The sequence below is a fragment of the Neofelis nebulosa genome, chromosome 12 (genome assembly GCF_028018385.1).
Source record: "Neofelis nebulosa isolate mNeoNeb1 chromosome 12, mNeoNeb1.pri, whole genome shotgun sequence".
Taxonomy (NCBI): domain Eukaryota; kingdom Metazoa; phylum Chordata; class Mammalia; order Carnivora; family Felidae; genus Neofelis; species Neofelis nebulosa.
Genome location: NC_080793.1, coordinates 32,093,845 through 32,121,774, shown reverse-complemented (window position 1 = coordinate 32,121,774; position 27,930 = coordinate 32,093,845). Strand labels below are relative to the sequence as shown.

At 39.5% G+C, this 27,930-nt stretch overlaps 2 protein-coding genes across 3 annotated transcripts in view; both read left to right on the top strand.

Annotated features, from left to right (window-relative positions):
• TMEFF1 (transmembrane protein with EGF like and two follistatin like domains 1) overlaps positions 1-13,329 on the top strand; it is an 82,430-nt gene extending 69,101 nt beyond the window's left edge. For both annotated transcript variants that reach the window (XM_058694750.1, XM_058694749.1), the window contains exons 9-10: positions 8,501-8,659; positions 12,205-13,329. In XM_058694750.1, the coding sequence (XP_058550733.1) occupies positions 8,501-8,659; positions 12,205-12,289 (244 nt within the window). In that variant the 3' untranslated portion in view covers positions 12,290-13,329. The remainder of the gene's footprint in view (positions 1-8,500; positions 8,660-12,204) is intronic.
• CAVIN4 (caveolae associated protein 4) lies at positions 12,518-22,997 on the top strand. Its single transcript, XM_058694751.1, has 3 exons — positions 12,518-12,644; positions 13,790-14,245; positions 22,018-22,997. The coding sequence occupies exons 2-3, from the start codon at positions 13,838-13,840 to the stop codon at positions 22,693-22,695; spliced, it is 1,086 nt and encodes a 361-aa protein (XP_058550734.1). The 5' UTR covers positions 12,518-12,644; positions 13,790-13,837; the 3' UTR covers positions 22,696-22,997.
• The last annotated feature ends 4,933 nt before the right edge of the window (positions 22,998-27,930 follow it).

The following is a 27,930-nucleotide window of genomic DNA, read 5'->3' as shown; positions in this document are numbered from 1 at the left end:
TTTGAAAGCAGGTATCCTGGTCCCTCTACCCTTAGCTCCCTTCTCCTGGCTCTCTTTTTCCTCTTCTCCTCCTGCTTTAAAAACAGAACAAAACACTATAAACTGTTAATGATTAAATAATTCTTTGTTAAGCTTTTGGCTTTTAACTGTTTGAAAGTGCTATCGCTCCTTTCCCACCCCTCTTTCCTAAATGTTAAAAAAATACAGCTGTGCAAAGGGGAACAAGCCAGTTTAGAATTTTTTTATCTTTATTTTTGAGAGAGGGTGGGGGAGGGGCACAGAGAGAGGGAGACACAGAATCCATAGCAGGCTCCAGGCTCTGAGCTGTCAGCACAGAGCCTGACGCGGGGCTCAAACCCACAAGCAGTGAGATCATGACCTGAGCTGAAGTCGGATGCCCAACCAACTGAGCCACCCAGGCGCCCCAACAAGCCAGTTTTAAAACAAAATCATTCAGTGGATTCCTCCTATTTGTCCCAAGTGGCATACATAATCTTGATAGAAATTCAGATTATGTTGTTCTTAGGATAGGGCATCTTTCAAGATATCTAAAAGTGAGGGATGAGAGAAGACGGTGTCCTGATAATCAAGTGATACCAGGTCACTTTGCAGTATTTACTGTGAGTAATTGACAGTGAGAGGATTCAGTGGTATAGTGGTTAAAGGCTTTGGAAGCAGGTACGCCAGACTGGCCAGTTACTGACTGTGCTCTTCTGAAGTTATTTAAATTTCTAAGCCTCATTTTCTCATTTCAAAAATTAAAATAATAATGGTAACTATCTCCTAAAACTGTTACTAAATTTAAATTTAAATTGTTGCTAAAATTAAATGAGATAATGTATGCAAAGTGCTTAGCACAATACCTGGTACTTAGTATGTATTTAATCAATAGGAGTTGACATTATTAGATTATAATTGCCTTTAGGTTTGAGACTGTTTGCTAAACCTGTCTTCCCATTGCCTCGAAGGGGGCCTATTCCAGTAGCTACTTAGGTAACTTTAAAAAAATGTTTATTCATTTATTTTGAGAGAGAGAGAGGGAGAGAGAGAGGAGGAGGGGCGGGCAGAGAGAGAAGGAGAGAATCCCAAGCAGGCCCTGCACTGTCAGCGCAGAGCCCCATGTGGGGCTTAAACTCATGAACTGTGAGATCATGACCTGAGCCGAAACCAAGAGTCGGACGCTTAACCAACTGAGCCACCCAGGTGCCCCAGTTAACTATCTTTTGAATGCCATGTGCTGATGATCAACTCTACCTTCTTCTCCAGACCAGAGTTGTTTCTTAAATGCCAGAGAATCTCTTTTCTGCATACGCATAATCCTAAAATGCAGCAGATCTTTTTCTTTTGTCTAAGCATTTACAAAGTCTATAAGAATCAGGCCATAATATCACGTGCACTTCAACTAATAGGTGGGTATGTTTGGGTAACAGTAAGCAGGCAGGGATGAACAATCGCTAGCCACAGTCCTATTATTAGGTTAAAATCTTTTAGTATTATCCCACCGTTAATTTGTTTGTGTGTTTATTACTTACTTTGTACCAAATTCTGCCTGCCCCTGGCGTCTCAAATTCAGGTATGATAGGGATCCAGGCATCTTGCCTTCCAAAAAACCTACCGTCTGTAGGTTTCAAAAAACCTAATGTCTGGTTGAACACAATAATAATAAACAATTAAAATATAATATGAAAAATGCTGCCACACAGAGATAGATATACTCAAGATGATTTGGGACTTCAGACAAGGCACTTCACCTTGATGAGGATGAGGGACATTGTGGGAAGGGGGGCAGGTCTTACAGGAACATTTGTGTCACTCCAGGAACTTGCCCTTTATTTTAAAGGATGCTTGAGAAGCCACTGAAGGATTTAAGTTAAGAAAGTTACGATCAGGGGCGCCTGGGTGGCGCAGTCGGTTAAGCGGCCGACTTCGGCTCAGGTCACGATCTCGCGGTCCGTGAGTTCGAGCCCCGCGTCAGGCTCTGGGCTGATGGCTCGGAGCCTGGAGCCTGTTTCCGATTCTGTGTCTCCCTCTCTCTCTGCCCCTCCCCCGTTCATGCTCTGTCTCTCTCTGTCCCAAAAATAAAATAATTAAAAACGTTGAAAAAAAAAATTTAAAAAAAAAAAAAAAAAAAAAGAAAGTTACGATCAGATCTGAAAGCCGCTGGTTTTGTGGAAAATGGATCAGAAGACTGAATGTTAGGAGACTGTGCCTTAGTAAGAAATAGAGCCTGAACTAAGTAAAGGAGTTGTAGTGACACTGAGATCAGCAGATGAATTGCAGAGAGAAGATAAGGTAGTTCAACCCCTAGGTTTTGGTGACCAGTTGTTTGAAGATGGAATGTGGGAGTTGGTGGAGGGTGGTGGGAAGGAAGACTCAAGAGAGTCTCCTGGGTTTCTGGGTAAGGCAGAAGTGAGTGGGGACAGGGAACGGGAAGAGGGAGGAGGTTTGGGTGGAAATGATGTATTCAGTGTAATATGCTTGGTCTCAGGTGCCTGTGGGGGATCCACCTATGGAAGTCTAGCAGGCTGATGGATGCATGTTGGTTTGAGAACTCAGGAGACAGATGCAGGTTGGAGGCATACGTTTGGGAATCATTCTACTCGAGCATATCCCTTGTAGTTCCTACCCAGCCCTGCTTCTGTCCCTCTAGGCCTCCAGTTTGTCCATCCTTTCACCTTTTTTCCGTGTCCCTAGCCCCTTGAATGTCTTCATCCCCTCCTTATCCAGCTTAAATTCATGGTCAGTCATGGTCGTCCCTCTCTTGTTTCATCATACTCACTTGACAAAACTATAATCCTGGTTCATTCCTTCCTGCCTAATGTGTACCTATACAGCTATTCTGTATACCCATCCAGCTGAACATGACTGTTGATGAAAAGCACACCACCAGGCTAATGCATCTCACCGATGTTTGTACTCAAAATGGGCCCTACGAGCTGCCAGGTTGTCTTTCTGAGCTTCAGTCCATTCATCCTCCTCTTGTCCCAGATGCTGGCTTTCTGTTGTCACCCTTCTCTTCAGATTGTCCGTACCTCCTTCTCCTCCTCAGCTGATCATCTTGTTTCTGAGTTCACTGAGAACATTGAAGCATTATGAGGAGGACTCTCACAGATTTTTCACCCGCACCAACCAGAAATTCTCCCCGCTTTTCTGTGTTTCATATGTTCTTGTATAGATATATATAATTTAAATATATTTTCATTTCTTCTGTCTTTGAAAAAAAATTCTCACTCTCTCATCAGCTGCTGTCCCATTTATTTCCTTTGTAGAAGAACGCAAAAGAGTTGTCTGTGCTCTCTTTCCAGCTCCTCACCTCCTGTATCTCATGAACCCACCCCAATGAGCTTTTGCTCCAACACTTCCCTGAGGCTGTTCTTGTTGCTAAATTCAGTGATCAATTCTTAGTCTTAAATTACTTTTGAACAGTCAGTAGCATTTGACTCCTGTGCAATATGCATAATAATACACTTGGCTTTAGGGATTGCATTCTCTCTCTCTTTTCTGCTGCCTCACTGGCCATTCCTTTACATCTTCTTGGCTGGTTCGCCTTTTGCTCCTGACCTCTCATTGTTGGAATGTCCAAGGGTCCAGTCCTGGTCCTCTTCCTTAGTGATGCCACCCAGTCTTAGAGCTTTCCATGACATATGCTGATGACTCCTACTTTGCATAAATCCCAGACCCCTCTCCTCAATTTGAGACTCATAGATCCCTCTCCCTCCTTGATATTTTCCTGTGGATGTCTTGACTCCTCCATTTCAATAGGATCTAAGCCTATCTCCTGATCTGCCTTCCCTCCTCTAAACCTGTTCCATCTGCTGCCTTCTTCATCTTAGTTGATGTCAACTCCATGTTTTCCTTTGCTCAGAGAAAACACCTTTGATACATCTTCGAGTTCTCTCGTAATCCATACCCAGTCAGTTGAGAAATCCTATTACCTCTGTTTCAGAATATGTCCAGAATCGGAGTTCTTCTCCCCATTGCCACTGCTATTCCTGGTTCAGACCACCGTTTCTTCTCTCTGGCATTATTGCAACAGCCTCCCTGTATCCTACAGTCCATATTCAACTTAGAAGCCAGATAGAGACTTTTCATTTTTTTTTTTTAATGTTTATTTTTGAGAGGGCGAGGGAGAGAGTGAGCATGCTTGCAAGTTGGGGAGGGGCAGAGAGAGGGAGATAGAAGATCCAAAGTAGGCTCTGTGCTGACAGCAGAGAGCCTGATGTGGGGCTTGAACTCATGAAACATGAGTTGGCTGTTCATGACCTGATCATGACCTGAGCTGAAGTTGGGCACTTAACTAACTGAGCCACCCTTGCACCCTGAGATGGAGACTTCAAATGAAAGTTCATGTCATTTCCCTGCTAAAACCCTCCCAGTGGCTCCTCTATCTCATCGAGTGCAGAAGCCCTACACAATTGACCCCTTCACCTCTCTGTCTTAATTCTCTGTTTTCCTTCTGCTTGCCCACTCCACTCCAGCCATGCTTGCTATTCTTGGACATGGCCATGTGCTAATAATGCTCCCTCCTCAGGGTCTTTGCACTGACTCTTCCTTTATCTGATATGTTCTCCTTCCTGTTGTCCACATGGCAGATTCCCTCACCTCCTTCACATCCTCACTTCCATGTCAGCTTCTTAGTGAAGCCTACCCTGACCATCTTGTTTAAAGTTGCAACCCTCTCTTCCTGGCCTATAATTTCCTTTAACTAACTCTTTTCTTTCTCTTCGTGTAGTGCATATCACCTTGTAACATAACCATTTAATTCATGTTTATTGACCCTCCCTCCTCCAGCTAGAGGTTAACCAGACCAGCGATCTTTATTTGTTTTGCTCACTGATGTATCCCAAATATCCACAGTACTTGACACATGTCAGATGTTTAGTAAATGGACAAATGGAAGAATCAGCACATGAGGGCATGGTAGTGAACGAGATTACTATGGACGTGTGTAGGATGAAAGAATGGAGAGTGTAGAAGACCAAATGCCTGGATCTGCCTTTAATCAAAAACAGAAGAAGTAGTAATAACCTAGAAGTTATTATCCAGATATTTGGAGAGTGTAACCCAAAAGTCAGTTGCAGAAAATAATATCCAAGGAGGATTGCCTGAATGATACATGGCCTGTACATTCTTTTTGATACTCTGATTTTAATCTTTGGATTAAGCTAAACTGTTGGAGAGCTGCATATCTAGGACACTGTTATAGCTCCCTATGGACCTGTTTTTATTTTACTGAGCTTTGACTTTTTGCCATTAGCTTACCACAAAAGACATTATTTTAAAAATCCTATAAGATTTCATTATATTGTTGAATTTATTACAACTATATTATTGAGGATGATGTTCTCTGCATCAAAAAGTGCCCTCTTTAAATCAGGACCAATGAGGTAAAATCCCCTTGAATCTAATATTAGTAGTAACTGTGGTTCTTTTGAGCAACTGGTTTGATTTTATTTTGTGGAGATTGCATTTTATGTTAATAATCTTACCATTTTTTCCCACTTATTCTTTTTTTTTAAACCAGTGATTTTTAGTATTTAGTATTTTTTTTCACAGTTTTGCAGTACCACAATCAATTTTAGAACATTTCATCGCCCCCAGAAGAAACTCTGTGTTCTTTAGCTGTTACTCTCAAATCGCCCTGCCCACCGCCCTTAGTCTTAGACAATCACTGGTCTCTTTTGTCTCTATAGATCTACCTGTTTTGGACATTCCATTTAAGTGGGCTTGTATAACGTGGTCTTCTGTGTCTGGTTTCTTTCACTTAGCATAATGTTTTCAAGGTTTATCCATGTTGTAGCATATGTCAGTACTTTGCTCCTTATAATACCACATTTTGAATCTGCTTACCAATTGATGAATATTTGGATTTTTCCCACTTTTTGGCTATTAATGAATAATGCTGCCCTGAATAATTGTTGGCAGGTTTTTGTGTGGACTTGTGTTAATTTCAGTTGGGTAAGTGTCCAGGAATGGAATTGCTAGGCCAAATGGTAACTCTTGTGTTTAACTTTTGAGGAACTGCCAGACTGTTTTCAAAAGTGGCTTTGCCATTTTTCATTCCCTACAGCATCTTCATCAACAGTTATTATCTGACTTTTTGATTCTGGCCATTCCAGTGGGTATGAAGTGATCTCTTATTGTTGTTTTGATTTGCATTTCCGTGATGACTAATGATATTGGTATCGTTTCATGTGCTTATTTGCCATTTGTTTATCTTGTTTGGAAAAATGTCTATTCAGATCTTTTTGCCCATTTTGTAATTTTTTTTTCTTTTGGTTAATGAGTTTGTAATAATTTTTTAAATATATTCTAGATACAAGTCTCTTATCAAAAATATAATTTGCAAAAATATTCTGTTCTTTTGGTCATCTTTTTACTTTCTTGATTGTGCCTTTAAACACAAAAGGTTTTAATTTTGATTTAATCCAGTTTAACTTTTTTGTTGTTGTTTATGCTTTTAGTATCATATCTAAGGAAATCTTTGCCTAATCCAGATCATGAAGATTCACTTTTTTTTCTAAGAGTTTTATAGTTTTAGCTGTTATCTTTAATGTTTATTTTTTGAGAGAAAGAGAGGGAGAGAAAGAGAGAAAGACAGAGTGTGAGTTGGGGAGGGAGAGAAAAGGAGACACAGAATCTGAAGTAGGCTCCAGGCTCTGAGCTGTCAGCATAGAGCCTGATGCGGGCCTGGAACTCCCTGACTGCAAGATCATGACCTGAGCCTAAGTCGGACACCTGACTGACTGAGCCACCCAGGCGCCCCTATAGTTTTAGCTGTTACCTTTAGATCTGTGATCCATTTTGAATTATTTTTTGTGTATGTTGTAAAGAAGAGGTTCAACTTCATTCTTTTGCATGTGGACATCTAGTCGCAGCAGCTTTGTTGAAGAGGTTATTTTTTCTTATTGAATTGTCTTAGCACTCTTGTCAAAGATCAGTTGGACCATAGATGTATGGGCGTATTTCAGGGCTCTCAGGTTCTATTCCATGATCTATAAATCTGCCTTACTACTTTGTTTTTTGTTTTTTGTTTTTTGTTTGTCTGCTAGTAGACTTAGAACCCAGTGTGAAATTTTCTGATAGGTGTGTAGGAACCTCAGGGATGGGAGGAGTGGACTCACATCACCCCTGGCTTCCTATTTCCCTATTCCTATTCTTATTCTTTATGTGTGCTCTATTAAAAAATCTTTTTTTCTAATGAAGTGTGGGATGTTAATAACTCGACTATCCTTACACTTCAGAGGTTTTATTAATCAGTTCTAACTGAAGGCTGGCTAATTTATACATTTTACTTCTGTCAGCTACAAAGTGTGAAATTTGTTAAATATCTTAAATGTTTCCCCCTGTCAAATTATTATCATCAGCTGATGTTGCCTTTTTATTTACTTGGAATTCAGATAATTTCTAAGATTAGCTCCTGTTTGGCTGCTTGACTGCTTTTGTCAATAACTTATTTTACTTTTCCCCCTGCATCTTAAATGATTATATTTATGTACACTAAAGTGTGTTGGATATAATATAAAGAGTGCAATTTTCAGAGAACTATAAATGTTTATATCTATTTATTTAGTCATCCCATTTCCAAGTACCTAGCCTTTTGAATAACACCAAATATAGAAATGTGCACACTCACCAATATTGGTTACACCTAATTCATAGTTGTGAAAAATGGAAAATAGGGGCGCTTAGATGACTCAGTCAGTTAAGCATCCAACTCTTAATATCAGCTCAGGTCATGATCTCAAGATCATGGGATTGAGTTCCTCATGGGGCTCCATGCAGAGCATGGAACCTGTTTGGGATTCTCTCTCTCTCTCTCTCTCTCTCTCTCTCTCTCTCTCTCTCTCTCTCTCCCTCCCTCCCTCTCCCTCTCCTTCTCCCTCTCCCCCCCCCCCCAAAATAATTAAATAAACTAAAAAAAAAGGAAATAGCTGGCATGTCTCTTAGACTGAGGAATAGATGTTAGCTATATGATAGCCAGTAAATGTACTATTTACCTTTTTTTTTGAGTGAGAGAGAGAGCGAGAGCATGTACTTGTTTGAGTGGGAGAGGGGCAGAGAGAGAGAGAAAGAGAGATAGAGAGAGAGAAACCCAAGTGGGCTCCACACCCAGCGCAGAGCCTGACGTGGGGTTTAATCCCACGACTCTGAGGTCATGACCTGAGCTAAAGTCAAGAATTGGACTCTTAACTGACTGAACCACCAGGCACCCCTTATGTATCTGTTTTTTTAAAGGAGGTATAATAAAGACCATTTAGCAACTGTAAAATTAATGTCCTATAATGATAGGTGAAAGATGCACTGTGAAATAGACATTGAGTAGCGTTTAAGGAAATACACAGATGGCAGTTTTGGGTTTTTTTTTCAGATAGTGGGAAAGCACCTGATTTGCTATTTCTGTATAAACTTATTATTCTTTTGTATGTTCTTACTTTTAAAACCTAGAATTATTAGAATCTGTAATTCTCATAGGAATCTTTTTTCCTCCCCTTTTCAGATGTGAATCTGGTTACACTGGACAGCACTGTGAAAAGACGGACTTTAGTATTCTCTATGTTGTGCCAAGTAGGCAAAAGCTCACTCATGTTCTTATTGCAGCAATTATTGGAGCTGTACAGATTGCCATTATAGTAGCGATTGTCATGTGCATAACAAGGTAGGTAATGGCCTAAGAAATACCAACCTTAAATTAGAGTTGGATAGCTGTTAAAGTAAAGAAGAACCTTGAAGCACACTCAAAATGATAGGGGCTTTAAGTCTTCCTGTCTATTAGGAAAAAATCCTAGGATCAGTTCCTAAGGTTTCTAAGTAGGTCTGACCTGTCCTTATCTTGCTTCCTTAGAGTATTGACAAGAACTCATTCTCAGGGTTACAGGTGTAGCTGGGCAACTGGCAAAGGGAGCATGGATAATATTCAGTGGCATAAAGAATGTAGGAATCTTAGAACTGCATTCTGGAATGATGATTGTAGTAGCAGAATGGTCTGCACATGCACAGAAGGGCCTGCCCCAATTTTTAAAGCGCTGATGAACTGCAAGGTGTTTTTTGCCCTAAGGATATACTTTATCCATAGTAAATATAATAAGAAAGGAAGAAATCAGAGATCAAAGAAAATGGCTTTTCTTCGTATATCATTGTCTTAACATTTCATTACTTCATTTTCTGGAACATAGTTATAAGTAATCTTTAAAATTCTCCATCATAACTAAAACCATTGGCATTTATCATAATTAAACTCAAAATTAAAGGACATTCTTGGATTGCAACAGGGAAAAAAATGGGTATTTTCCAAACTTAGTGGAAATGTAGAAGTCAGAAATGAAGTGGACCCAAGAAAAGTCCAGCTAAATCCAGTTCATATTGTCTTTCTGCTTCCCAGTGTCCTGTTTTTTGTTTTTTGTTTTTTGTTTTTTTTTTGTCTTGCTTGGCTATTCCTGTCTCCTTTAAGATTTGGTTCAGAAGTCCCATAAACATCATTTCTGTACTTGTCTGCATTATTCTGGGCAGAGGATCGGAGCATATCAAGTACAGATATTGGCAGGCCATAATGGATTTATAGCTCTTCTATCCAAGGTCTGGATAGAAGCCAGACCTTCACTAGTCTCAGCCATCTGGAGCTGAAATGATAAATCTAGAAATGATAAAAAATGTTCTCTGAATAACAGGTATTTTTCATAAAATTCAAGTGCTAAAATCAGTGGACTTTATTCCACTGAACAGATGATCTGCCCTTAGGCAAGACTACTGAGTATAAAATTGGGCAGTAGGAAAAAAAAATGGGCAGTAGATTAAAATTGGGATAATAACATAAAAAATGACAGCAGAAAGGGAAAATAGAAAAAAAAAAAAAAACCCACGTAACAGCAGAGCTGCCTGTGGCCATTTAATATCGGCTTAGAGGTTAAGTAGTTTGCCTGTGGTCATCCCACTAGTAAGTGGAAGTGCTGGATTTGGATTCAGTGCTGCCTGGTTTCCAAACCATTCCTCTTTCCACTGAACCATCAAGAGGAGGGTCTATGTTGAGTCACCTCAGGAAATACATTTGCCAAGTATGACCATTGCTTGCTAGCAAGGTTCAAACTTAATTTTGTTAGAGGGACAGGGCTTTTGAATAGAGCTGGGGGGAACAACTTGGTATGAATCATTTCTTCAGAGCATTAATCTGGGTGTCATCTGCAAAATTTCACTGGAGGAGAGAAAATATGAGGTCAGGGGAACTATTTAGGACGTTATTCCAGTAAAGCAGGAGCGGAGTAATGAATTATTTGGAGGGTGAAAGAAAGAAGGTAAAGATGAGGGAAGCTTTTGAGGCCTGGTGACGATGTCACGTTTAAGAAGATCAAAGGATGTTAGAGTTAGCAGGAAGCAGCTTTGAGTCAATGCTTTCTATTCTAGAGAGGTGAGGAGACTGAAGGCTTAGATGGGGGAATACCTTAGTCAAGATACTTAAGCCCTTAACAAATCCCAATCCAGCCTTTTATCTTGTTCTACACTTCTGTTTTCAGCGTGCTACAATCTTCAAAATTCTAATTCTACTAAATTAAAATTACCTGACAAGTAGTTTTCAAGTTTGTGCCCTCAAATTTGTATCCCAAATCCATGTGCTGCCTTCACAGACCTTAGACATCACAGTGTTTTTATAACTGTGTTGCAGCTGTCTTTTGCTGCCCACTGTCTCCGTGACTGAAGGCTCATCTCATTGAATTTATCTTACATGTCTCCTCATTGAGGCCTGTCTTTTTATTGTGGTGTTGTCTCCCCTCAAATGTTTTGCTCTCTTGAATTTAGAATATTATAATTATGTACTTGGACTTAGCTCCACTGAATTTTTAAGGAGTGCCTCTCCCACACGGTCCATTATGGGACAGCTGTTCACTTATCCCATGGTGGCTGTTACATGTGAGGAATCTTCCATTAAAAGGATGTTCCCACTGACTCACTGAGCAAGACTGCATGAGTAAAATTTTCTTCTTTTATACTTGGAATCTTCTTTTATGTTTTGAGACTCCTAGAATGACAATAGCAGGGACCTCAAACATCATCTTAGCCAAACACCTTTATTTTATAGATGAAAAAACCATGGCCCCAGGAAGTTGGAATTTTTCCAAGGTCATGGTGAGTTGGTGACAGTTAAAGAGGTTTGCTTGGCTTCTTAACCATGAAATGGACGTGCTTTCATCACTGTCTACCTCAAAGTGTTTTTATGAGGATTAGTGAGATAAAATTTGCGAAAAACAGCATATAAAATGAAAGTGTTAACACCAAGGCTTTTAAGTCAAGGCAAAGCAGTGCTCTTTGAAACTGAACTAGAAACAGAGAACTTTAGGAATATTCTTTGTCACAAGACTTTCTTTCCATTAGATTATAAATACCTTGCTGGCAGAGATTTTAGAGGTTGGTACAACTTTTAATATTTCATATGTAGGAAAAGGAGATTGCACAGCTAGTTTTTAGCAGAGTCCAAACTCAGAATTCCCAGAATTCATCCCAGTGCCTTTGTTCCACACTGCATACCACAGCACTTTGTGCATAGTAAGAGCTCGTATGTTTGCATTCTGGTGGGCAGGCACAAGAGCAATTACAGCACAATGAGATTGATACCACCATGGAGAAACATGTACACTAAAGGGAAAGCAGAGTCCAAGACTATCCCTTATCCCCAGGATGACAGTTCTTTATTGGGTTCTGTGATTTGCCCAAGCAGGATGCAGAGAAATTTCTTTCGAGTCCTTGTCTAAAATCGCTAAGCATTTCCTGTCTATTCATATCTGAGGTTAATAAGCACACTTCTTCCCGATTACTCCCTCGTCCAAGCTGTTCTTGTCACTTTGGGGGTGTCATAATGCTCAGAGGAAGTACATGGATCAGGATCCTTTCTACTATCCTAGGTTTATATGTTACTGGTCACCGCAGCTAGGGAGTTGTCAGGCCAGAAGAAGGGCGGGGAAGTGCATCTGCAGCAGTAGAGACCCAGGAGTGAGCTTTGCTTGTGCTTACACCTGCATTCTGTACCTAACCTCTAGTCCCCAGCTGTGTAGGGAAGATAGCAGTCTGACACGTTGGTCCTCAGCTTGTCTTGCATCAAACAGCATCCTGTTTCTCATTAAGGCTTTATGTGTGAAATGTGTATTACTTTGGAAACATTTGAAATATCTTAAACAAAATGACCTTTTTCTTTTCTTTATTTTTTTAATTCAACAGAAAATGCCCTAAAAACAACAGAGGACGGCGACAGAAGCAAAACCTAGGTCATTTTACTTCAGATACGTCATCCAGAATGGTTTAAACTGATGACTTTTATATGTACACTGACCATGTGATGTACATTTATTATGTCTTTTTTTAAAGAATGGAAATATTTATTTCAGAGGCCTTATTTTTGGACATTTTTAGTGTAGTACTGTTGGCTCGTATTTAGAATATTCAGCTACAACAGTTTTGGACTATTTCGTAGTCTTTGTTTTATGTTTTTAAATACAGAAATTGATTTCACAAATTTATACCACATGGTAATTCTAAGACTTGTTCTTTACCCATGGAATGTAATATTTTTGCAAAGATGGACCACTTCACAAATGGTTACAAAGTCATACCCACTTCTTCCACAGTGACCACAACAAATGACCAAGCATGAACTAAAGGTAAAGATGTTTACAGATTACTTTTCTTACAAAAAAAGATAAAAAATCTAGAAGACACTGTGTTTAAATAGACATTTAAATGTTTTTTGAGATTTAGTAACTGATTTTTTAGACCCTGCCTATCGCATGAACTGTAGAGCTGTGTGTTAGATGTAAAATATTTATAAGCTGTATGGATTGGAATTTGATTATTCCTCTCTTTGAAAAAAATAATTCTGATAATTCGGAAAGATATCTGGTAGCCAAGATGGAACAGATCACTGAAAAGTAGGTTTAGGTATTGTGAAAATGGTCTGTTTAACAAGCAGATTGGAATAAAGCCTTCTCTATCAGTTAAATTACTTTAATACACATTCATTTTTTAAAAAATATTTGTTTTAACATAAATAAATTGTATCAGTGTTTGTGAATAAAATGCAAAAATGATTGTTAATGATGGGTGCTCTTAAAGTGAGCTTAAAAATTATCTAAGACCTCTATCCAAATTTGTCCTGTAGTAATAGTTATATTAATAGATTGTTGGTGTTTAAAGATCTGAAGTGTGAGTAGAATGTATTCAGCTGTTTAATATGTAGTTTAGATAATCAGAAGTATGCATGTAGAATTTAAGAATATGTTAAAAATTAAATATTAATTTTAATATTTGGTTTGGAAAAGCATGTTATAATATAATGTTTTCACTATATGGCCTCTGTTTTGGTGTGTTTATTTTACTACATTCTTTGATATTGATAAATCGGTACATTTAATGTGTGAAGTAAGTACAAAAAGATTTCAGTTCAGAATTCCCCTTTGCTTTTTCAAATACTGCTTCAAATTATTTAAAGGCAAAAGCTTCCCCCAATATTTAGTGTTTGCTTTTTTGATCATTTGGTTTCTAGGCTTAATATTAGTAACATGGTGGCTTCAGGGAACTTTTTTTTTTTTTAAACTGTCCTCTTCTCTCCACACAGTCTTATTTGAGTCCATTAGTCAGTCACCAAGCATGTTTGGAACAGTACCCAGTGCTCTGCAAGGATTCATATTGCAGAACAGTCACGTGTGGGTATTTGTAGTTATAAATACTTGACCAGTCTCCAGGGGTGGGGTTTCCAACCCTTTATACAACCCTGTTGCCTGTTATCAAGCTAACTTTTTGCTCTTAGTGCCAGAATTGATTGTGGTGGGACATCTTTCACTGAAAAATAAGTAAAATGGAACATAATGGGTCTGCTTCAAATGCTGATAAAACCCATCAGAATCGCCTGTCAAGTGTTACAGAAGATGAAGACCAAGACGCTGCTCTTACCATTGTGACTGTGCTGGACAAAGTAGCCACCATCGTGGACAGTGTGCAGGCAAGCCAGAAGAGACTAGAGGAGAGACACAGGGAAATGGAAAATGCCATAAAATCTGTCCAGATTGACCTGTTGAAGCTTTCACAGTCACACAGCAATACAGGCTACGTCATTAACAAGTTGTTTGAGAAAACTCGAAAAGTCAGTGCTCACATTAAAGATGTGAAGGCCCGGGTGGAGAGGCAGCAAACTCACGTGAGAAAAGTTGAATCCAAGCAAGAGGAAATAATGAAGAAAAACAAATTCCGTGTGGTAATATTCCAGGTAAGATTGCCACTTGTGTTTTGCTTGATTACTGAAAAATCTTAACATCCTTGAATTGCCAACCAGTCCTATCAGAAGTTTCCAGCATCTCGTCATTACTATTGTGTTTATTCACGGAGTGGCATTCTGTATCAGCAAGAATCTCAGGATAAAGCCATTACTGTGTTGACTAATGTACTATCCTATCAGTATTTTGAGCTTCTCAACCATTTTGTGTAATATGAACTGTGGATCAGAGCTGAGGCTATTTCTTGCCTTTGAAACTTAATATTGGTAAGACTCCTCCAGCATATTAGCCATATCAGCATGATGCCCTTTCATACATTGAGAGTGTTAGTTCTAGAAGAGATCTAAGAAGCCTGTGGTTTAAAACACCTAAAAAAAGAAATGGAGGATAGTAATCCCACAATGTGGTTTTCCCTCTTCTATGGAGACCCTGGAAAGTCCTAAACAGTAAAATGTAAACTTTTCAGAATGTTGTTTCTCTGTTGGAATTTTTACATGTGAGAATATGTAAAATAATTACAATAAGCAAAACTATTACTGTTATTAACAATCAGGCAGTTGTTTTTATGTTTCTTATAATATAGTTTTGTTACAGTTTTACAAGCATAGGAGTCAATTATATAAGTAATTGCTTATAAATGCTTATAGTCTTTTGACTTAGCCTATTTAATATAGTAGTTTTTGTGTGGCATTGTGTATTGCGCTAAGTTCTTACATTACTCTGCACTTGGCACTCATATTTTTTGAAATAGGAACACATCCATGGCAAGATGCATAATATTTATAATATGTTTTCTAACTCTTACAAATCAAAAGGAAAAAGTTGAACTCTCGTCCTGTGGTAGGAAAACTGAGAGTCATTATCAGACTGTTCACAAAAGACAAATGAGAAGAATTCCATTTTCACCCATTTAAATATTTTCAGTTATTAAAACATACCCAGAGTTTAAGGGTACTTTCATATTCTGCTGGTTAGGAGTATTAACTGGTACAACAATTTCTGGAGGGAAGTTTTGGTAGTATGTTATTAAGAACCTTCACAAACCTTCGGGCACCAAAATTTTACGTCAAAGAATTTTTCTAAGCATAGAATCAGGAATGTGTGTAGGGATGTTCATCAGTGTATATATAATATACAGTGTTATCGCAGTGTATTTTAAAAATAGATGGCTATCCCTATGCATAGGAAAAAACCCTAGAAGAGCAAAACCAAAATGAAATAAGAACACAGTTGGATTATGTATGTAGGCAGATATTTGTAAGACACTAAGGATGTGGGCCACAACTCTCCACAGCATTCTTTACACATTAGGCAGTTCTCCATAGCACTCTATTGACTGATACAGTTACACTGGCATGAAAGAGTAGTATTTTGGATCTGTTTTTAAGAACGTGTTTTATTTAAGAAGAGACCAGTCCCATTGTTAGTGCACGTAATAGGGATCTAGATTTGGTACTAGAGAATGTAGGATCCATTTTTCAGTTCACCTTCCAAGGGCATCAGCAGGAAGGGGTTGTGTTGCACCCTTCACTTGCATGGGGCATGCCCGGCAACATTCTTGGCATCTAGCATTTCTCCTGAGAACCTTTATGGAGAGTGGGCCATGTACCAATCAAGATCTACAAAAGCTAGAGGAAAGAAGTTTCTGAAAAGTTCTAATTGAACTTTTGTCAGTTGGTCTGTTGACCTAATTTTTTTTTTATAGTTAAGATTATTTTCTTTATTCACCTATTTATTACCTGACGCTTGCTATTTTTTTCTCTTTGAACTCCTATAGCTACTTGAACAAGTCAAAGATTAGTATGTAAAAAACAACTGAGAGGCACTAATTTAAGTCAGATCTTATTCCTTGTAAGATATAATGTTGTGAAGCTTCTATGAAATTAAGTTGCTCAGGGTCAGCAATGGTTTGTCAGTAAGCAGTTGCTCTTTTATGATGGCAGAGCTTCTAGAGAAAAGATAAAGGCAATTAAGAATGGATTTGTTGATTCTTTAGCTGTTAGAACACTATATAGTATTCACATGGTTATTCTTAGTTAAAATTAGTTTCTACACTTCATTCTCATAGTTAATACGTCTAAGTGGTTATTTTGAGATCACCTGTCCTTCCAAAATGAACTTAAAGCTGGAGTAATTCAGCTGTAATATACTTTCATTTCCATTTGGGTTTTTCCTCAAAAAGTTTTCCCTAGTTACATCTTTTGGTGGCAATCTTTTTTTTTTTTTTTTTTTTAAATGTTCTATTTATTTATTTTTGAGAGAGAGTGTGAGTGGGGGAGGGTCAGAGAGAGGCGCGGACAGAGGAGCCGAAGTGGGCTGTGTGCTGACAGCAGCAAGCCCGATGCGGGGCTCGAGCTCACGCACTGCAAGATAATGACCTGAGCTGAAGTTGGACGCTCAACCGAGTGAGCCACCCAGGCGCCCCTTGGTGGCAATCTTTATTGGCATTTTATTTCCCACAGTTGTGTATGGCTGAGCTTTCACCTAATCCTGGACATTTGCATTTAAAAAACTATCTGCTAGTTTTCATTAATTATCATTTCTCCTTAACATACGTCCACTTTGATGACCTTCTCATGAAAGCCAGCAGTCTTACCATCTCTTTTAACAATTTTGCTTACAAACCACATGTCTGCAGTTACCAAATGAGATATTTGCTTATTCCCTAGTGACAAATCCCAGACTTCTGTGTATTCAGAAGTCCCCTGGCTATGTTACTTTGATAGGGCCCACTTTACTCTCATCATAGTACTTGTTTTGTTACAAAAATCACCGTTTTACCTGGTCTTTTACATAAAAAGAGATACAATAATTATTTGGAAATCAACCCTAACCCAGCCTGTAATCTTTAATTATTATTACAGTGTATTCATCATTAACTCATGGTATCTCTGACTCATAGGAATTGCAACAAATAGATCCGTGTAACAAGTACTTTCTCCTACTCTACCTCTGTTTTGTTTTTTAAGCCTGATTTTGTATAATTTGTGCATTGAAGAGAAGGGTATGTGATTCCTGAGTTAAGCTATATCTGATTCCTTCACAGCAAGACTGTGAGGGTTTTTCCCCCTACTAAGCAGTAATTATTCTTTGGCTCCTTCCTATTCTAATTATACCTTCTCAGGCCATACCAACCCACTTGGTGTTGTGGAAGCTACTCCCTGTAGCAGGTGTCAGGAAAGGAGAGGAATAATTTTGCTGCTTTCACTGATTCATCTGAGAGCTATGACACGTCCACCTGCCTTTTCTTCTTTTTTTTCAAAGCTGCTAGATAGACTCTCCAATCCTGTAGCCAAAGAATTTAATTTTAAGCAAGTATCCAAAGAAATCAGGTTCCAAGGACCTTCTTCTTCTTTTTTTTTTTAAGTTTTTTTTTCAATGTTTTTAAATTTATTTTTGGGACAGAGAGAGACAGAGCATGAACGGGGGAGGGGCAGAGAGAGAGGGAGACACAGAATCGGAAACAGGCTCCAGGCTCCGAGCCATCAGCCCAGAGCCTGACGCGGGGCTCGAACTCACAGACCACAAGATTGTGACCTGGCTGAAGTTGGACGCTTAACCGACTACGCCACCCAGGCGCCCCATCCAAGGACCTTCTTGACTATCAGGCTGATAGGTTTTTGGAATAAACCTGTTTCTTACATATTAATTTAATTTATTTTATTGAACAGATTAAAAAAATGTTTTTATGTTTATTTATTTTTGAGAGAGAGAGAGACAGTGTGAGTGGGGGAGAGGTAGAGAGAGGGAGACACAGAATGCGAAGCAGGCCCCAGGTTCTGAGCTGTTAGCACAGAGCCCAACATGGGGCTCGGACCCACGAACCTCGAGATCGTGACTTGAGCCGAAGTCAGATGCTCAACCAACTGAGCCACCCAGGTGGCCCTTATTGAACAGATTTAATTTAGATCTCAAGTAGGAGCACAGTTTCTTTTAGAAATTGTAACTCATGAGGGGTGCCTATGTGACTCAATTGGTTAAGTGTCTAACTTTGGCTCAGGTCATGATCTAGTGGTTTCTAGAACCCCGTGTCAGGCTCTGTACTGACAGCTCCAGAGCCTGGAGCCTGCTTTGGATTCTGTGTTTCTCTCTTTCTCTACCCTTCCCCCATTCGTGCTCGCGTGCTCTCTCTCTCTCTCTCTCTCTCTCTCTCTCTCTCTCTCTGTGTGTGTGTGCCCCTCATCTCTTTGTACTCTCTCTCTCTCAAAAAATAGTAAACATTAAGAAAATGATATATGCAAAGGCATTATACTGGAAATTCAAAATAGAAATTTTAACTCATGGATTCCCTTAAGGGTCTCATGATCCTTAAAGTCTTGCCTGTTTAGTTTTGGAAATAATCCCTAAATAGTAAGTTGGGATTCTTTAGCAGCTGTGTTTCTGGGCTGGTTCTCAAGGGTCCCCAGTGTCTGCTATGTTCCCAAACCCAATCTTCATCCTTATTCTTTGACACATATGACATAGTTGGTCCCTCCCTCTCATCTTGAAACTTGTTTTCCCTTGGCTTCTGAGGGTGCTACTCTCTTGGATTTCTTCCTGCCTCAATAGCTGATACTTCTCCTTTTTTGGTTCTTTCTCATCTTTTCCTTCTACAGTTTCGAAATCTGTATTAGAAATCCAAAATCCAAAAATTTCTAATAATTAAAATTTTCTCATAACATACTGGGTAGCTTGCTACCTAGGGTTGACCTGAACCCATTTGGTGGCAAAACCTGACCTGAAATAGCACAAGGCTGTTTATACACTCTTTTTTCTTTCCTTTTCTTCTTCTTCTTCTTCTTCTTCTTCTTCTTCTTCTTCTTCTTCTTCTTCTTCTTCTGCTTCTGCTTCTTCTTCTGCTTCTTCTTCTGCTTCTTCTTCTGCTTCTTCTTCTGCTTCTTCTGCTTCTTCTTTTTCTCCTCCTCCTCCTTCCTCCTCCTCTTCTTTCTTCTCCTTCTTCTCCTTCCTCCTCCTCTTGTTTCTTCTTCTTCTTCTCCTCCTCCTCCTCCTCTCCTCCTCTCCTCCTCCTCCTCCTCTTCGGATGTTTATTTATTTTTGAGAGAGAGAGAGAGACAGAGTATGAGCAGGGAAGGGGCAGAGACAGAGGGAAACACAGAATCCGAAGCAGGCTCCAGGCTCTGAGCTGTCAGCACAGAGCCCGACGTGGGGCTCAAACCCATGAACCATGAGATCATGACCTGAGCCAAAGTCGGATGCTTAACTGACGGAGCCACCCAAGTGCCCCCTACTCTTTCTTTTCCTTTTTTTTTTTTTACATTTATTTATTTATTTAGAGAGTGTGTGTGCATGAGTGGGGGAGGGGCAGAGAGAGGGAGAAGGAATCCCAAGCAGGTGCCACACTGTCAGCACAGAGCCTGATGCAGGGTTCTATCCCCAAAACTGTGAGATCATGACCTGAGCTGAAATCAAGAGTTGGATGCTTAATTGACTGAACCACCCAGGGTGCCCCTGTTTATACTCTTTATTGCATCTTATAGTGAACATTCATTCATATTCATGTCACAAAATTGTTTCTTCACAAGATCTGACTGGAGATGTAATATAAAAGTTATTTTCCTCAAATCTGAAATGTTCTGAATTCTGAAATGTACCTTGGCCCCAAGGAGTTAGAATAACATTAAGTGTTGTCCCATTCAGTCAGTCTCTTAATAGTCTCCTCCATCTGGTCTCATGATTTTTAATTCTTGACATTAATGACTCCAAAATTTATATCTATCTCCAGTCCAGACCTGTTTCCTGAATTCCAAGTTTGTATACTCAGCTGCCTACTTGACATCTCAGATCTCATCTTTCCCCTCCAGTTTCTTCCACCTGCTTTCTTCCCCATGTCAGTTAATGGGAAATCTAACCTTGTGCTTGAAAATCATCCTTGACACTAACACTCCACATCCAAATCTAGCAGTAAGTCCTGTCGGCATCTACCTTCCCAGTAGATCTGGAATCAGACTGCTTCTTACCACCGCCTCTGCCAACACCCTCATTCATCTCTCACCTGCCTTACCTCAGTGGTCTCCAACTAGTCTCCTTGCTTCTTATCTCGCCCCCTAGAGCCTGTTTTCAGTAGAGCAATCCTCTTACAGCATGGGTCAAATCATGTTGCTGTTCTCAAAACTTTTTAAAAGGCTTCCTATTAGACTCAGAATAAGAGCCATGGTCCTTATTATTAGATATAGAACCCCTACATAAGCTGGCCCTCTCGCTACCTCTCTTACCCCCTTTCCTCTTTTGCCCCTTGATCTGTCTGCTCCTGCCATGCTGCCTTCTTGCTGTTTTGGTTTTCCTCTCAGATATATGCATTACCTTCAGGTCTAGGCTAGGATGTCATCTTATCAGTGAAGCCTTTCCAAGCATCCTCCTCAGTCACTGTATATCTCCCTTCCCTACCTTATTTTTCACTTTAGCATTTACCACCATCCAACAGACTATATATTTAACTTGTTTATTTCTCTCCCTACAAGAATATAAGCTCTTTTACTCTGCTTTCTCCACAGGAGTTTCTCAGTTCCTAGAACATTGACTGGTGCATGGTAGGTGCTTAGAAACTATTTGTTGAATGAAGGTCTGTGCCCTTTTTGATTGATTGAATAGTTATTTATTGAGTATAACTACTATGCACAAGGCTCTCTGATAGATACTGGGCATAAAACATAAATAAGACACATCTCTGCTTTCATTGAACCTATTATTTAGTGAAGGCCTCAGCATATAAATGAGCAGAGTTCCAATTCATTCAAACAGTGGTATTAGTGGTATTACAAGTAGAGGTATGCACATGTCATTCTGGTGTAAACTGGAGAAAGAATTAGCTTCTTGAGGAAAGTTGGGGACTTTTTAATTGATTCTTGAAGATTTTGTTGACAGAGCTGAAAAAAGGTGAAAGGGATTAAAGTGAGAAAAAAAGAAAAAAAAAGAATAGTGAAAAAGAAAGATACAAACAGGCATGGAGGGATGAAAACACTGTGTTTGAGGAGTAGAGAGTGGTTGTGTGTTGCTGGACTGGAAAGTAGGTTTAGCTCAAACTGAAGAGCCTTCTGATCATACTAAAGAACTAAACTCTCTCCTTTGAGTATTTATGAGTTCCCAAAAGTTTTAAAGTAGAGAAAGGATGTGATAAGAGCTATGCTTTAGAAATATTTCCTGGGAAATACTTAGGTGATGCTTTGGAGGTAGACATATTATTGTACAAGCTCAGGTCTGAGGTGACAGGGGCCTGAATTAGGACATTGGTAGTGGTAAGGAGGAAGGAGGAGGGGACAGGAGTTACTAAGCAGTGTTATTGAGAGTGCTTGGTGACCTGTTGGACATGGGATGACAAGGAGGAAATATTGGGGTTGAAAATTCTCAGATTTCTATTTGGGTGGCACCTGGATGGGCGCTGGTGCTGAGAAACCCGGGAAAAGAAGATGTGGAGAGGATGCTGGGTCGACCTTAATTTTTGGACATGTTAAGTTTGAGGTGTGTCCCTGTTACATCCAGGTGAAGTCTATCATTTAGAATTGCATCTTCACCTTAGGAGAAGAGGAGAGGTGAAGATAAAATATTTGTGAGTTTGCTTACAATTGGATCTGAATACAGAAGAGTGGATCAGTTTGCTCTGATTGAACTTGGGAGATAAAGCAAAACAGGACACAGAGAGAGAAACCCTGAGAAATATTAATAGTTAAGGAGCAGGCAGAAGGTGAACAGCCCATGGAGGAGATTGAAAAGGCATGGCCAGAAGGTAAAAGAGCTGATGTCTAACATGCTTTCTTTTTCTCTCCTTCAGGAGGAGATTCGGTGTCCGACATCCCTGTCTATTGTTAAAGACAGAAACCTAACTGAGAATCAAGAGGCTGAAGACGATGTCTTTGACCCTCCAATAGATCTGTCTTCGGATGAAGAGTATTATGTTGAAGAAAGCAGATCTGCCAGACTTAGAAAGTCAGGCAAGGAGCGCATTGATAATATCAAAAAGGCATTTTCCAAAGAAAACATGCAGAAGACACGGCAGAATTTTGACAAGAAAGTGAACAGAATTAGAACTAGAATAGTGACCCCGGAGAGGAGAGAAAGGCTAAGGCAGTCGGGAGAAAGGTTAAGGCAGTCAGGAGAGAGGCTGAAACAGTCAGGGGAAAGGTTTAAGAAATCCATTTCTAACGCAGCTCCCTCAAAGGAAGCTTTTAAGATGCGTAGCCTTCGGAAAGCTAAAGACCAAACTGTGGCTGAAGATGCAGAAGAGGTCAGGGAGATGGGTGTGGACATCATTGCCAGGAGCGAGTCTCTGGGCCCCATCACTGAGCTCTACACTGATGAGCTCAGTGAAACAGACCGTGAGGAGGCCAGGGCTGTATATCCTCCCACAGAAGGAGGGGAAGTCTCAACCCCCGAGGCTTTAAAAGTTACTTTTAAACCCCAGGTGAAAGTGGAAGATGATGAATCTCTTTTGTTAGATTTAAAGCAGTAATCATGAAGAAGAACTAAGTATATTATAGGTATAAAAGTCTTTAATCACAAGGTTCTAGTTTAATAGCATAGTCACATTGATAGTATAGTCATTTAAATTTATAAAATAGTGAAGTCATTTACATTTATTTATGGGAAAACATGAGTGATATAGCTGGATTCATTTCTGATGTTTAAAATCTTAAAAATAACACGAGTATTGTATACATTTCTTTATAGCTTCCTTGGGAATTCTTTTTTTCTCCCCTGGGCTAACAACTTTCCCTTTTATGTCATTCTCATGGCAGCTGTGGATTTTTTTTTTTTTTTAATTTTTTTTTTCAACGTTTTTTAAATTTATTTTTGGGACAGAGAGAGACAGAGCATGAACGGGGGAGGGGCAGAGAGAGAGGGAGACACAGAATCGGAAACAGGCTCCAGGCTCCGAGCCATCAGCCCAGAGCCTGACGCGGGGCTCGAACTCACAGACTGCGAAATCGTGACCTGGCTGAAGTCGGACGCTTAACCGACTGCGCCACCCAGGTGCCCCATCAGCAGCTGTGGATTTTTAAGTTCCTTTCTATTGCCCAGCAGAAAAGTAGTCTCCTAGTGAGGGCCAATTAGGTATTTGGTGTCTAAAACAAATGAAGGTAAATTTGTGGCCATCATTTGCAAGTAAACTCTCAATTTTGGCCTAGATTGATGTTGTGGCTAAGCTCCAAGGGGAATAGCCCATGTGTGGATTATATCATCCATATGTTCAAATAGAGTCATTAGTAAATTAGTAGTCATAGCTCTTTTTGATGTTTTTGCATAAAAAATGAAGTTCTGGACTTGAGCATTTGGTTCTGGCATTTTAGCTTTGCTTATAGCAAGTTATTTGGCAAGTCATTAGTAAAATGGAGAGTTTGTCTATCCTATCTCAGAGGACTGTTGTGTGAAGATCAGAGGAAATGTGACACATTCTGGGGGAACAGGGAGCACATCCATAGAAAACAAACCCCACTGGTTCCTTAGGAACAGAATTGAAATAATTACACCTTATGAAAAAGACTTGAGCTCTAAGCATTGAGGACCTAGGTTGGACGGAAGCTAAAGTTGGTCTTCAGAAGCCTTTTCACAGAATCAGAAATGAAAAATAAATGTTTGAGTGACATCTTTTCATCAAAGACTAAAATCAGACCTTGGGTTTCAGTAGGGTCTTAAAATGTTTCCTGGAAACTCCTTTTTTTAATGTTTATTTATTTTTGAGAGGGAGAGAGACAGAGCATGAGTGGGGGAGGGGCGGAGAGAGAGGGAGACACAGAATCTGAAGTAGGCTCCACGCTCTGAGCTGCCAGCACAGAGCCCAACATGGGGCTTGAACTCATGAACTGTGAGATCATGACTTGAGCTGAAGTCGGAAGCTTAACCGACTGAGGCACCCAGGTGCCCCTGGAAATTCCTTTCCTAATTTTCTTTTTATTTAAATCTATGGTAGACTAGAGCTATCTTTGAGCAGCATGAAGCATAAAACTATGGCTGTGTCTTCAAGAGGTTTTTCCAAATTCTTCCCTGATGCAGTGGATTTGGAAATGACCTCGTGTTTCTGGTTTCCAGAGTGAACCCCTCAGGGGCTGTCTGTCCAAAACAGTGTTCATAGGAATTCATCATAGCTGGTTTGGGAGGATTCCAGATTCCATTTAACCATTAGCCTTAGATCTAGCCAATCCCAAAGTAGATATTATTGCTATCGAGAGGAATGGTCATACTGGTCCTGCACTTCTGCTATGTTTAAATCTTCTGGTTTTTTAATGAGGAAGAAATGATGAAATTGTTGAATTTGAAAAGTTTAGACAAGCAGCTTTCAGATCGATTTTGGATGCTCCTATGGTAGTTAAAAATTGTTATAAATGTACACACACACACACACACACACACACACACACACACACACCAGCTTTAAAGTATTTGACTATGTTACCCAGATATTTGGGTTTGGGAGTTTGATTCAATATCATTTCCTCTTCACTTTGTATGATTATATAAAATCATGAATTGTTCATCCCAAGTATCTTTTTATATTGAAAACTAAAATGTTTACAACATTCTTTGAAAATAATAATTTAAAAAATGTTATAGTTTAGAAAGAGCTTAGATGCCTATATTTCCTTAAAGCCATAATAAAGTTGAATTTTAAAAAGATACTATTACAGAGTTTGATGTTGGTATCCTATTTGTAAATATTTTTACTAATAACGAAGACAAATAATATGGCATGAATTTGATATAGTAACCCTTTTATTTATTTTTTTTAATGTTTGTTTATTTTTAAGAGAGAGAGCATGAGGGGGGCAGGGGAGGACAGAGGGGAGAGGGAGTCAGAGGATCTGAAGTGGGCTCTGTGCTGACCAGAGAGCCCAATGTGGGGCTCAATCTTATGAACTGTGAGATCCGTGATCTGAGCCAAAGTTGGACACTCAACCAACTAAGCCACCCAGGCACCCCTGATACAGTAAGCCTTCTTATAATAGATATGTTTCTAAGTTAAGATGAATATAGAAAGTTAGAATCTCTTTGTTTTTTTCTAGCCCTACACAGAATAAATATCAATTGGGCTAAAATATTTTTCTGCAAATATTGCTGGCAAGGAATTTTTGTAAGGATTGCTTACTGATCCATTGTATAACCAGACCTGACATTATGGAACATTTCCCATATAGATACATTTGAATTTTGATGTGGAAGGCATTATAATCTGATAGGCTGTTCATCATGGTAGACTTTGTACAATGCTAGAAACACAATTTTATGTTGCCAGAGGTTCATTGAAATCTTATACTGCTTTCTTGGTACTAGGATTTTCCCCTCCATGTCGCTTATGTCTCTTGACATTTTCCACCATATTTAGGGTATTTCTCAATTCCACATTCCTAATTTTTTCTCTTTTCACCCTGTTTTCTTAATGTAAAGAATGTCATTTAAAAAAAAATTTTTTTTAAGTTTGTTTATTTTGAGAGACAGAGCAGAGGAGGGGCAGAGAGAGAGGGAGAGAATCCCAGGCAGGCTCCATGCTGTCAGAGCAGAGCCCGAAGTGGGGCTCGAACTCACGAACCGCGAGATCATGACCTGAGCTGAAACCAAGAGTCAGACGCTCAACCAACTGAGCCACCCAGGCGCCCCAAGAATGTCATTTTTTATAGGCTGCAAAATCACACACTGCCATTTAATGCAGAGTATTCTAGTCAACATTCCTTATTTCAAAAGTTTCAGACAACACAAAATAGATTTTCTGTTTATTTTACTCTTCTGTGTGTTAAAAAAAATTTTTTTAATGTTGATTTGTCTTGAGAGAGAGAGAGCACAAGCAGGGAGCAGAGAGAAGGATAGACAGAATCCCAAGCAGGCTCCGCGCCATCAGCGCAGAGCCCGATGCGGGGCTTGAACTTGCAAACCACCAGATAATGATGAGCTGAGATCCGGAGCCAGACACTTAGCCAACTGAGGCACCCAGGTGCCCCATTCTTCTGTGTTTTTGAAATTATACATGTTAGATTCTAAATAATGTATTCAATAAAACCATGAGTGGGATTTATCCTTTTTTTCCCCTTTTATGAGGCAGAACCATGCAACATCTATAGACACTGAGGCCATGGAGCCTTGTAAGTACAGCTCTGTCTTATATGCATGATAGATTTAGGGGCTTTCCTCTAAGAGTTTATGGTGGTCTGGTTCTGGCTCATTTGTTAAAAAACAGGCCAAATGTGAAATAGTGATCAGGAGCATGGAAATTTAGAGAGTGTATTGGTGTGTGTGTGTGAACTTCCTTCAACAAGTTTTCATAAATTAAAAATATAAACCAGAATACAGTATTTTCATTTTGACTTCATTCTTTGCCATTGATGCACATTTAAGGGTTTGGTTTAGAACAAAGCCTGAAGTTCACTGTCACTCCGCCAGCTAAAGAGCATGGGTTATGTTACATAAACTAATTTCACAGAATCATTGCTAACTGTTCAGTTCCATTACGTGAAATTACTAGGCCTTTTTCTCTTTTGATACATGTTTTCTATAGCTCCTTTTATTGAACCCTACTAAAAAAGTTACAGTTTACATTACCAAAATAAGTTGTTTTGGCATATTTGAGACAAGACTTTGGGGAATGACAACTATGGTCTCAGTTCTATTTGAATTTTGGGCATGCTAGTACCTGGTCTGTAGTGAATGAAAAATGCTGAATTTTGTGTGCCATTCTTGTGACTGACTACCTCTGAGTTATGTGATGTGAGGTCAGAATTCTTCAGTGTATTTGATAAGTGAATAGGGGACCTAGGGTAAGTATCTCTTCACTGTGAGTCTCTTAGGACATCCAAGGATCCCTGAGAGGATGGAGCGGAGTGGCAGAATATACTCAGGCTTTGAATTTACTTTGGGCATCTTCCTAAAATCAGCTGTGCTTGTTTCCCCGCCCCCCCCACCCCCCCACCTCCAGCTCTGCCTCTTGATGCCTTTGCTCATGTCATTTGTCTTCCTTTCATTCTGGGAGATGACTTTCAGGTTCAATGATAGTGTCGATTTTCTCATTTTAGCTTGCTTTGGTCACCTCCCACCCCCTAGGAAAGGTATGATTAATTTCTCCATATATTCAGTATATACAGTACCTTTATATGCCAGCTTCTTCTGTGTGAGGCACTGAGGATTCAAAGATGAATAGGATACAGTCTGTGTCTCTCCTTCCCCTCCCCTTTCCCAACCCTTATCTTGGGTTTACAGCATTCTGGGAGACAGTCAAGCAAAATTTCAGCAGTGTGACTAGTGGTATGTATAAGATGATGGAACTGTAGGGATGGAAGTTGCTTATATAGAATTTTGATGATACATCTGTCATAGCACTTACATTGTTCTAGTTAATTTGTTCTAGTTTATTTGTTTAACTGCCTTCTAGGCTAGACTATGCTTCTCAAGGGCAGGAGATGTATTTTATTCATCTTTGGGTCACTAGCACTTGGAGAGCCTCCCATGTGCTAGCAGCTATCATTAGATATCATGAAAGACATGGTTCCTCCACTTACCGAGCTTTTCCCTGGGTGGAGGAGCTAGGTAACCCAACATTATTGTGATAGGATCCACAGATGTAAAAAAAAAAAAATGATGGGAGCATAGATGAAGAGCATCTAACAAGCTGGTGAGGAGCTGCCAGAGAAAGCTAGAGAAGATGTTTCAGTTGCCATTTGAAGACTAATGAAGAGTCAGCTAAATAACAATTCAAAGCAAGATT

Coding starts and splice junctions, on each gene's coding strand:
- CAVIN4 (XM_058694751.1), top strand. CDS start 13,838: ATGGAACATAATGGGTCTGCTTCAAATGCTGATAAAACCCATCAGAAT. Junction 14,246..22,017: donor TCCGTGTGGTAATATTCCAG/GTAAGATTGCCA, acceptor TCTCTCCTTCAG/GAGGAGATTCGGTGTCCGAC.